Here is a 12406-nt window from a genome sequence, read left to right as displayed (position 1 = left end):
TATTCTAATATATTTTGTAATTTTATATTTTGTAATTTTATATTTTTATTTATTTTATTATTATTTATTTTTTATTGAAACATTTTTCATTCATTTAATTTCATTTAATTTAAATTTATTTTGTGTAATTTTATATTGAATTTAATTTGATCGAATGCATGTTATGGTAAATAACAGATTTGACATTTTATCTTTCTCCAGTCTCACACAGATAAGTTAAACACCCAGGTTGCATTGCACCAACTTTACCAGTATGCCAGCAAGTACTACGACGGGGTAGGTGTTATTACACATCAGAGTATGTGAGCGAGGCGACGGTCATTTCCATACCGACTCGCATCCTCTGCTGCACATATTTATTGCTTGAGGTCAATGAGTAAAACAGCACAAATATCTGTCTCTTTCTTGCTTTGCCACCCGTAGATAATCTCGTCGCTGGAGGATGACCCTGCCGCCCAGAGCAAACAGCTGACCCTCAGACTGCAGCAGATCGCCGCTGCTTTGGAGAATAAAGTGACCGACCTTTAGTGTCGGGAGCCCAGACTTGAGATAGGAGACGGAAGTGCCACTAAGTCCAAGACGCAGCTCAATTTAATGGGCTCAAAAATAAGAACATCCCTTCTGGAGGACTCTCTGGTTGATGGAGCCTCTGCTCCAGCGAGTGAAAGAAAAAGCGAGGTGGAACACAGACTATTAGCGGACCCTTCCTTTCCTCATGGCTTTCAGCTTTGCTCTTGATTCAGTGGGACCAATATAAACTCTGAGCTGAGGGGAACATCACAAATGTTGCTGAAATTGAAAACTCACTATGGTACTTCTCAGATCAGCACCTGCACAATGAAAGTCCAGCATTTTGTTTAGTTTTTTTTTTGTTCTGCTATGCCAATAATCAGATGTTCGGTATATTCTACCTGTGTAGATGAAATAAAATAGTATTATATGTAAATATATTTTTACACTTAAGGCAGCGAGAGAGAGGCTTTAGACAGAACAAATTGATTATTGTTTCTGTGGAAGAGCACCGTTTTGTTTTCCTGTGTATTTTAAGTGCCACTTTCATTCCTGTGCAGTGATTATGTCACATCCTGTGGGTTCTTTGACGCCATTGGCTCACGGTTCTGTTTGTGGTAGCACTATCGATTTGTATTGGTGTCCGTGATGCTGATGTCCGAGCCAGTGCTTCTTTTGTCCCTCCCAAAAATGTTTTATTGTATTTTACCGGTGATTGCATACAATAATGTCATTGAGTCAATTTCCAATTCAACCACTGTTCAAAAGAACAGAGGCCATTATTGCAGAGCGACTGTCCAAGTCTCAAAAACACAGCAAGCACATTTGATCCACGACATGCAGACAGTCAGAACAAAGGCCAAGGAAGCTTTAATCTCCAGTTCCTTTGGTGTCTGATCCAGCAGTTGCATTTTTATGTTTTGTACCATCTTTGCTTTTATATATGTGCACTTCAACACACAGCTTGCCTTATTTTATGACACAATTATGATTTTTGTATTTTAAATCAACAATACAAGACCGATTCAATCAAGGAAGTTTACATTGCTGGTTGCCTTTCTTAAAAAGAAGTGTAACACACGAATGGTAGAGAATTTTCTTTGAATGTGATAACGAACGTGACTTTCTCAGCGTTTGCCTTAACAGCAATAGTTTGGACTGAGCGACTCATATGCCAATTAAATCATGATATCATAGAATGAATTGAATTCAGTTTATTGGTACTGTTTTATTTTTTGGGGGGAAAAAAACTTTCTTTTAAAAAATTAATAAATTTGTTTTATTTAGAGCTTACCAAAGTTTAAATATTTGTTTTTCCGGAGCTGTCCACAACCATCTAATGCATCTGTTGTTTTATATGTATCAAATGATCTAGTTTAAAGTGTGATTTAATTGATAAAATATATATAGAGAGAGAGAGAGATAGAGAAAATGGTAAGGCAGCTGATGCTGGTAATCTTAATCTGTCGTCAAACTGAATTTGTTTGGTAATTTGTGAATGGTACGATTTCCCTACCTGTATGTTCTGACTCAATTGTGCCAAACACCGCACACTCTTAGTGACAAAAGAATAATGTGGACTATATTGTTTAGTCATGAACTTTACTAGTGGGAGTGACTCCTGTTGCCTTTAGGTAGGCGGTGACAGTCACTCTGCAGCCAATCAGAGGCTGGCACCGCCCATTCTGAGCATGATGGACACAATAGGAAATGCCTTTGAACTGTAAATATAGCCAACTGCCAAGATTTCATATTCTTTTCTCCTTTTTCTCGCTGCTCCTGCCAGTTCTCCTGTGTTGTCTAGCTACCGTGTCAGTGGCTTATTGTAAAGCTTCTTGTTTGCCTTTCTTTACCAGGTAGTGCCTTACAAATACGAGTAATAATGATCAGTTGTGTGGTGATTGTGTCTGCATTAAAAATTGCAATAGGGACCTTAGTTATGTTTCTCTGTTTTTGTACAATAACTGTTCGCTACCTCTTTAAATGTGTATGTTGGCCTGTTAAATTATGTTATACACTAATATTTTCTAATATATCCCTGGTCTGAAATCTGAACGCCCTAGAACTAAACCAAGAGATAATGAGGATCCTGCAACTCTAGATACATCTTTATAGATGACGTCAGAGATGAGGTAAGAATCAGGTGATCATTTTTCTTAATTTGTTTTAATGATCAGTCAATTTAATCAGTCGTTTTATTGTTACGGTTGGTAAAAACCCATTAATACTAACTAGTAATGAATAGTCCTTATTAAATCAGCAGTTTTAGTGGTCCACGCACTAATAAATGTTTGCTTTCAAGCAATATAGACAGCTGATGGGTCCTTTACAACAATCAAGACCAAATTTAGAGGCGTTAAGATCAATGAGTCAAGTCCAAAAGTGCATTTTAAACCGTCTTCTGTCTAGAGACCAATACTAACGGGAATAGGATTGTACAGGTAGCTCTGATGTATGTAGATTAGAAAGCAATCACATTAAACTTACTGCAGATGGGAGTGACTGTAAATGGTTTGTACTGTATTATGTCAAGCCATTACTGTCAGTGTTAATGTGTTGGATGTGCTTTCCAGGAAATGAATGCACCCCAGTCTGAAATAAATTACAGCATGAATATTTATTTAATTACACACCGGTGTTGTTATTGGGAACTAAAACTGGTTAAAATAATTTTGAAATGTTTTTGTTAATTAAAATAAAGCTGAAATAAAATGAAAAACTAATAATAATTAAAAAAAATTCCCTTGGCAATAAGTACGTATTACAATTACTGAAATAAAGCTAATTACAAACTATTTAGAAATATACATTTTAATATTACGTATGTCAATAGTGCATAAACTACAAAAAAATTCAAAAACACAAAGCTAAGAGACTAACATTACAATGAAAAGTGAAAATATGAAAAAAACTACAAAATATTAATAAGAACTATAATAATATAGAAATTATACTCAAATAACTCTGTTTAGCTGGAACACAAGTGCTGATGACTGCACTGCTGATATTCAGTACAACAGCACTCTTGCTTGTGAACTTTTTTTCTTCTACCAACAAAAATGGGGTTGTGTTTAAAAAAAAAAAAAGTTTACTTGGAAACATGGGAAAACGACAATTATAGTAAAAAAAAAAAAAAAAGAAGAGGTAAATTGCATCTCTCTCTCTCTCTCTCTCTCTCTCTCTCTCTCTCTCTCTCTCTCTCTCTCTCTCTCTCTCTCTCTCTCTCTCTCTCTCATATTCTAGCTCCCTCCACACCGTGAACTTCACTGGTTTATTTTTAAGTAGACATTAATTGTTGTTTTCTCTGAATGGTCCTGCCTGAAGGCCTGAGAGCTTTCAGAGTAAACTAGGACACAGATCACTTCTGGTCCAAGGCGAACATGAAACATGAACGTGTGTCCGTAACTCCAACATAAAGACGAGGCTGTGACACCAGTTACGGGAGGACAACAAGCTGAAGGACATTGAATTAGATGTTGTGTCCTGAAGTTGTTTGTTCTCTTTTATCTCTGGCTATTTTCAGACTCTTTCCTCCTCAGGTTCGGACACTTGAACCTTTTTTCTTCATTTTGTTGGATTTATTTTTAATTTTGGTGCTCTGTAACAGGAATAGAGGGCCAATTCCAAATTTGTTTACTTCGATTAGCTAGAAACACTTAACAATGTTAATATACTGCCCTCTGCTGCCCAAATGGATCCATACACCCATTATATCTTGGACTAAAAAAAGGAGAGAAAAATCTTAATTATGTTCCTGTGATCTCAATGTCATTAACTACTCCTGTGAAGAGTGTGCAAAAAAAAAACTGCCTTCCTTTCTGTGACTAAGAATAACGCTGACTAGTCTAAGGTCTAAATGGAGTTGTGTACTGGCCTGATGACTGTAAACCATTAAGCATTCTCAGGAAGTTTTAATCTATCTAAGTGGAAGGCACATGGTGAAAGGAAATAACAGTTATGAAAAGGCCAAGTGTATGACTCATTACCGGCTGAATACAGAGAGAGAAAATAACTAAAGTTATAAGCCAGGATGAAGACAACTTATCAGATCTAACATTTTGTATATTTAACGAATAATTCATGCGCTTCCCAAGTTTTAAAGCTTCCCGTTTCTGCTTTTAAACACTCCAGTGTATTCGCCACCTAAATTATAAGTGCATATGAAGTCTTTGGATGGATTTAATCAGTAGTGTCTGTCCACACTGTAATTTTTTAATATTTTCTGATGCTCTTGTATCGCTGGTCAGAACTTTTTATCGCCTGAGTGTCTTGTTTCTTCTCTTTGTTCTGTGTTATACACGACTCAGAGACGCATTCCAACCAAAAGAAGCATGTATAATTAGTCTATGTCCTCAATTGCCTGCTAAAAGGACTGGGAACATGGATACGGAGACATTTACGGTGTGTGGTTGTGGCTTATGCTGCTCCTAATAAGATACAATTCATATAAATGTAATTCTGTCATTTTCTCAGGCAGGATACTTCTGTAGTGGCATCACCTTTGATTGCTTTTAGTGTGTGTGTTGTAAACTTATTCAGTTTACATTTTGCACAGTATTTTGGTTTTAGCATTTTATTTGTTGAGTTTGAAACTATGCTGATTATTATTATATATTAATGTATTTTTATGTAAATATATTTAACAAAAATTGGGCTTTTTAAAAAAATTGTCTTAAAATAATTTAAAATAAACTATGAAATGCTATTATTGAATGAATGTTATGTATTATAAATTAACTTTTCTAAAAATCAATTTTTCAGACGATATGTTACCAAAAGTTTGCTATGGCCTCCTTGGCCCCTGTATTAGAGCCACTGTTCTAAAGAGAATGTGCTATTTGCACGCATCGCATTTTTACTCTTTTAATTAGCTTTGCCTTTCCAACAGTGTTATCAGCCCTCTTCCCAACACATGCACACAATTTCTGTTACCTGGGCAACCCTGCCAGGGTGGAGGAATACCTCTCACCAACCTCCTCCCTTCTTTCTCTCTCTCTCATTCCCTCTCTCCCCCCGTACAAGCGTCCTGCCTCTCTCTGAGACTCAAGGGAAGTATATCAGCTCAGATACATTCAGACTGCACTTCTCTCATCCTCACTCTCTCCTCATCCCTCCATTCATCCCTCTCCTGTCTAATTCCCATAATCTAGTTCTCTTTTCCCTTCTCATTCCCCTCTGTACTGTCCATCTCTTCTCTTTCCATCTCTTAGATTCACTTTGGTCAATTTTAAAGCATGGGCTGTGGGAATTCCACCGCTGGCAGCACAGCTGCAGGTAAGTGTGCTGCTTTTCTGACCTTATTTCTGTGTGTGTGTGCGAGTGTGTGTGTGTGTGTGTGTGTGTGTGTGTGTGTGTGTGTGTGTGTGTGTGTGTGTGTGTGTGTGAGAGAGCTCTGTAAACAAACCCATGTCTGCTCATTTGAGTTTAGCCATCTAGTCGTATCTCTCTCTCTCTCTCTTCACAAACCATTGGCTGCTGGCCAGACACACTGTTGTGAATGGGAGATTTGAGAGTCTGTCAGGACTGAAACATTCATCAAGATTCACTCAACCCAGTCCTTGCAGGTTTTAAATGTATAGATCTAATCGTTAAACAACTAGTATAATATAGAAGTATGTATTAGAAGTCCATTGAGACTAAATTAAATTCATGAATGGTGTTTGTTTACACTGCTGGAAAGGGATGTGAAGCTCTCAGTGGATCTTATGAGACTGACGTATCTCTCTCAGCTGGATATGAACGTGTGTGTGTGTGTGTGTGTGTGTGTGTGTGTGTGTGTGTCGGTGAACGTTCTGTCCTCAGTCAATTTTCAAAAATCAAGAGAGTTAGACCACAATCTGAACACGCTTCAGTGTGAGTCATCTCACTTGAGCAAGCAAATAAACAGGAGCCTTGGCAGGAATAGGCATGAATCGATATCGACTGCTCTGTGAGGGTTGTAGTGGAGTCGTCAAATAATGAGTATAATTTTAAGCATTACAGTGGGATGAAAAGATGTAATTTGCATTGAAAAATCAGGTTTGTGTCTGCAGGAATTCATGGGGATACAGGTAATCTTAACAGTGTGTAATTAAGACTGTCTATTACATCTGTGGAGATTCAGATAAAAAATGTTTTTCCCCGTTTACCATTATGCTATCAATAGGTGCATAACTCTGTCAGTTAACTTTAAGAACTACACACACACACACACACACTAGTGTTAGCTTGATGACTCATATAGTTTGATTGACCACCAGACATTGGACAGAGCTCTCATTATACCAGCGAATGTCAAATCTGCCCGACAACACCTTCCTTCTATATTTGTGTCATAAATATATAAGGAAGGTGTTGTCGGGCAGATATTCGAATAATAACATAATAAGTTTATAATAACATTAATTACTTCAGACTTCGCAAATAATTCAAAAAAATTTTTTTTAATTACGCACTTTTCTTTTAAACCAGGTCTGCACCTGTGGGAATGTGTATTTAATGGAGGTTATAAGCGGATGAAGCAGATTTAAGAGAGCAATACATATTTTCCTTTTTTCAGTGTGTGTTTATAATGATCAAAAGGAACACGTGGCATGATTAATCTGTATGTTTGTTTATTTCCACAGGTCCATCTGAGTCAGCCAAAGATGTGTGAGTATTCCCAGTACAACAAAAACACCAGTTATTATTCACACACACAAAAAAAGCAATAATAATAAAACATTATATATATATATACACACACACACACACACACATATACAGTACACACACATATACACACACATACATACATACATACATACATACACACATACATACATACACACATACATACATACATACATACATACATACATACATACATACACACACACACACACATACATACATACACACACATACATATACATACATACATACACACATACACACATACATACATACACACATACACACACACATACACACATACACATACACATACACATAAAAATGAATATTCTCAAAACTTTTTACACTATTTGGTTTTTCAGTTGTCACAATAACAGAATTATCTTTGTTATTGTGGTGAAAACTGGTTACCTGGTACATTTTGGTACATTTTTAATTTTCTTCTGCAATTTGTTTCGCATAATTTTTCAAAAGACTTTAACTTCAGAGAGAGTGAATAAGATAAACAGGAGGGGGGAAGTAAGCCTCCCAGTGTCCTTCGGTTTCTGGAACTGCTTGTCAATCAATTTCCCTTCAGAGGGAAAAAAAACCAGTGGGGCTTAAACACTGGCTGTCATTTTCCAAACAGTTTCTGGACTTATTCTCCCACATGCGAACAGCAAGCACCAGCACTCCGCAGGAGAGAGTCTCGCTGCCACACACATTCACCACAATAACACACCAGACCTGTAGAGATCTAATGCATCATACATATTCACAAGCCTCTTGTAGGATTTGCATTACTGTGTTCAGGGCTTCTAATCAAGGATCTCTATAGGATAGTCTCACCAAACTCATAATTTTATACATGACCCCTCAAGACTTTGACTCTCTTAGTTCTGTTCTGGGCCCACAGGCAGCAAGACGATTCATCTGTCGACGAGGAGAAGAGGATGAACTATGGTGGAGTGTATGTGGGCTTACCTGCAGACCTCAGCAACGTGGCCATCGGCCAAACACCCTCCACACACAAAGGTGAGATAATGACACAGCTTTACATGCACTTACCCTCTGTATTCGCTTATCATTAGTTGTAGTATTAGTGCTAGTGCTAGTAATAGTAGATAAAGTAAACAGTAGATGTAAAAACCATCAGACAATAAATCAGAGAGTCTTGTTTTCTGATGATAAATGGAATAGATAGAGGCAATGAAGTATTTAAATAAACGATTAACCAATCACAATCCACTATGCATGTTTTATGATGTAATTGCTGTGTAGTAATAAAGTAGTCAGAGCAATATCATTATAGAGTATTCAAATCTTGAAACAAAAGTCTTTTATAATTTCAGTGTTAATTTGATTCCATCTTAAATACAGTGTTTGTAAAAAGTGCATGTGAACTTAGAAAGTGGCATAAGAAAAGACTTATGTACCTTTTTTCTCTCCTTACCTTGTTAATCCACTGAGATATATATATATCTCCACTGTATTTTAGAAGAGAAAGAAGGAAATGTAAGTGTGAATGCAGTGGGAATGAAGTTTCATTCTCTGCCTTCTCTTCCAGAAACTCATTACTTACTCTATGGAAACCAATTTCCTCAATTCTCTCTGGTCTCATGTTGAGAATGAATAAAGACGTCGAGAATAAAAAAAATAAAAAAATAAAGGGTGTGGAAAAAATCTTAAATTAAAGTAATGAATTATATTTAGTTGTGTGTGTGTGTGTTCTGGGAGAGTTGTTCTTGAAGGCTCTGGGATGTGTTAATTGGAGAAACATCTTTCCTCAGGGGAAGCGGAAACTGCTGAGTGCCAAAGAGAGTGTTAGTAAAGCTAAAGGTTTGTCTGTGAGGGGATGCACATCAGTGGTTTTAAAAAAATAAATACAACTACATAAAAATATATCTATTTTTGGTAATTGAAATGAAGCTGGAATAAAGTAGAATATAAAAATTTGTTGAAAAACTTAAACAAAAATGTTGTCTTGTCAACAAACTTAAGCTGAAGTACTAAAAATACTAAATTCTAAAACTGAAATAAATTATAACAATATAGAAATATATAAAAAAGACAAAAGCACAGAATTACTCAAATTAAAATGAAAAATGAAAATAAAAAAGCCAATTCAAAATAATATTAAATATTATATAATAGTATATAAATAATACTAAAATGTACTGATCCACATGCATGTGTGAGAGAGTGGGATTGTGCTTAACTATATCAACTAATGCATATTTCCATCAACAGAATAATGATATTCAGAGCTGAACGCACAGATATAAAGGTAAGCCCATCTTTGCTTTCTTATACAAACATCAAAGTATGGCACTTCTTACATAAAACCATTATTGATCAAATGGCGAACAACATAAATCGAAACGAGTTGGCTCACAGCATACAGCTTTCTAACGCGACCTTACCGTATTTGGAATTGGAACTCCATGAATAACACTCCTCAATTTATTTTAATTTATTTCAATGGAGTTTGATGTTAGCATGTTGCTAAGCTAACAGCGCAAAACTCTTAATGAGCACAAATATTGAGTACTACAATTGGTACAGTCTTACTCCAAGGAGGATACGCAGGGTTCACAGTGATGCCTTAGAATAACCATTGGGTTCTCCAAAGAACCTTTGAGTGAACAGTTCTCAATTTTTTTATTTAAAAAAAATTAAATTTGTGTGAAGTGTGATTATTTCAGTAATCAAGAAAGAACGTTTCCCCCCCCCCCCACTGTTCACTGCTAAGGTTCCATAGATGTTAAAAAAGTTCTTCATGGAACCATCAATGCGAATAAAGAATCTTTATTTTTAAGAGCATGTTTTGTAGTCCACTCACTATGTTTTAAAGCCAAGGTTTCTTAGAAAGATGAGCTATGTATTTGCACGTACACTGACTGCTCTCTTTCTTCTTTAACTCTTAGGGCTGTCCGGAGGGATTCTTGGCTGAAAAGTGCTGCGTAATAATCCCAACAGGACGCAATCTTCATCGTTGTTGATTGGCTCGTTGGGACACAACGGAGTCCTCTGAGGGCCAATCATCTAATTGAACGTTCTGGAAACTGAACTAGAATTAGTTCTGCTGACAAGGTCAGAGGTCAGAGACAAATCTGAGTTTGTCTGCGTCACTCGGCGAATTTAAGGGCAACTGCTTGTTTCTCAGGACAACGACACACAAATGACAATCACAAAGCATTGGGGAATCTGTAAATGTGTCTCTGAACTCAAACCTTTTCCCTCACAATGTTGCTCTGTATGTCATGTTTACTAAGGGGGATTCACAAGAGTCAAGTGGTTTCCAAGGGGGAACGGAGGCACTTTTTATGCCCTTTCAACATGATCCACATCCTCTGACACACTTATCTAATCTTAACAGGAAATCATGTATAAGAAAGAATTGATTTAGTGAGTGTCATTTTTGCAAGACGAGGTACAGTACATGAAGTGCCTTTTGAAGGAGCTTGTTTCTGTGCTGATGGTCTGTGAGGTGAAGGCTCTTATTGCTTCTTCAAGCCCTTTACTGTCGTCCTGAGGTGAAATCAAGGGTTATGTGTTTGTGATTGGTTTTGAGGTCCCTCCATTCCGGTAACCCAATTAGAGTGACCCAGTGAAAGCCTCTGAAGAACAAGTTTATCTTTGCTAGCAGCGCCTGACCTGAGAGAACTCTGAGGACCGTGAAAGTAGGCCAGCGATCGCACTCAGGTCAGCTGGAACACACACTCCTGTGACACAGGGCAAATGAGTTGAGGAGTGAAAGACAGAGAGTGAAAGAAAGTGAGAGCCGGACCGTCTCACAGCGGGTGCTGAATAAAAGGCCAGTGACACGGGTTCAAGCTGAACTCCCATTTTCTTACACCTAATGCCGGATACTCGCTACACGACTTTCAAAGTTGTTGGATCGCTGTTAATCGCACACTACATGACTATCTGGGGTACCATTTAGTTGTGACAGGGTCACACATTACACAACATTTCAATAGAAGAATCGGAGACAACACTGTCTGTTCTACAACCTACAAAACAAGCAAGAATTGCTACGGGAAATAAAGCAAGGTCATGCGTGGGACAGGATTTATTCTTGTTAAAATGATGCACGCAAGAAGCCTGTGAATCCAAGTTTATCTGTGTGTTGATTTGCAGCAAAAAAAAAATAAAAATAATAATGAAGGAGAGAATGGTTGCTAGCAGAAGCCATGCTTGCTGATGTTTTGTTGCAGCTTTATGACTCCTCCCCCTGAATTTTCCTCTCCCCTGTATCTTGCGCTCTCATTGGCTGTAGGTCGTCGCTGATGTAACTTCCATTCAAAATATATTTCACACTACATACTAAATATGTCGGCGAAGCATAGGCGCTTCTCTTGCTTCTTCGATATACACTATGCGAATGTCACTCACGTGAACAAGCACTGATTTGCCTCCGATTTCGGGAATTTGTCAGTGACGTCTACAAAACTGTCGGCGAGTGAAAATCAGGGCTAAAATTGCTGTGTACCAGGGATTTAAAGGTAGACACGTTTTTTTTGTAATTTTGAAAATTGTTACTCGCCGTCATGTTGTTCCAAACCTGTGTGACTTATTTTTTCTTCTGTGGAATCCAAAAGAAGGAATTTTGGAGAATGTATTGATCATTAAGGTACATTGTGCAATGTACATCATTTCAAAGACCATAAAATGATCATAAAGCATCATAAATATGAGAAAATTAGGTATATACTTTTTTTTTTTTAAAGAAGTCATGTATGCTCACCAAGGCTGCATTTATTTAATCAAAAATACAGTAAAAACTGTAATATTGTGAAAATGTAAAATATTTGTTTCTATTTTAATATATTTTAAAATGTAATTTATTCATGTGATGGCAAAGCTGAATTTTCAGCATCATTACTCCAGTCTTCAGAGACACATGATCCTTCAGAAATCATCCTAATATGCTGATTTGGTGATCAAGAAACTTTTTTTTTCATGTTAAAAACCTTTAGGCTGCTGGACAGTTTTCATTGTTCAAAAGATCAGCATTTATTTAAAAAATAAATATTTTGTAACATTATAAACATCTTTACTGAGTTTTGGTTACTACTTTTGCTTAATTTAATCAGTTCCTTGCTGAATAATTTCTTTAAAAAACAAAAATAAAATAAAATATATACTGTAGTAATATATATATAGAGAGTATTTCAGTGTTTCCTTGCTGAATAATTTCTTTAAAAAACTAAAATAAAATATATAGTAATATATATATATAGAGAGAATATATATAATA

The 12406-nt window shown here is 36.6% G+C and overlaps 1 protein-coding gene and 1 long non-coding RNA gene across 2 annotated transcripts in view; both read left to right on the top strand.

Annotated features, from left to right (window-relative positions):
• plxnb2a.1 (plexin b2a, tandem duplicate 1) overlaps positions 1-2446 on the top strand; it is a 101776-nt gene extending 99330 nt beyond the window's left edge. The window contains exons 36-37 of the mRNA XM_082166669.1: positions 202-276; positions 424-2446. Coding sequence (XP_082022795.1) covers positions 202-276; positions 424-528 — 180 coding nt within the window. The 3' untranslated portion in view covers positions 529-2446. The remainder of the gene's footprint in view (positions 1-201; positions 277-423) is intronic.
• A 2868-nt stretch (positions 2447-5314) lies between these two features.
• On the top strand, positions 5315-12104 carry LOC309497829. The gene is made up of 5 exons (XR_014205725.1): positions 5315-5784; positions 7116-7140; positions 8064-8178; positions 9394-9430; positions 10071-12104. It is a non-coding gene; the product is annotated as an uncharacterized lncRNA (long non-coding RNA).
• Positions 12105-12406: the final 302 nt, after the last annotated feature.

The sequence above is a fragment of the Leuciscus leuciscus genome (genome assembly GCF_965113295.1).
Source record: "Leuciscus leuciscus genome assembly, chromosome: 4".
NCBI classification, from domain to species: domain Eukaryota; kingdom Metazoa; phylum Chordata; class Actinopteri; order Cypriniformes; family Leuciscidae; genus Leuciscus; species Leuciscus leuciscus.
The sequence above is the reverse complement of the archived record's forward strand: the minus strand, read 5'-3'. Positions and strand labels throughout refer to the sequence as shown.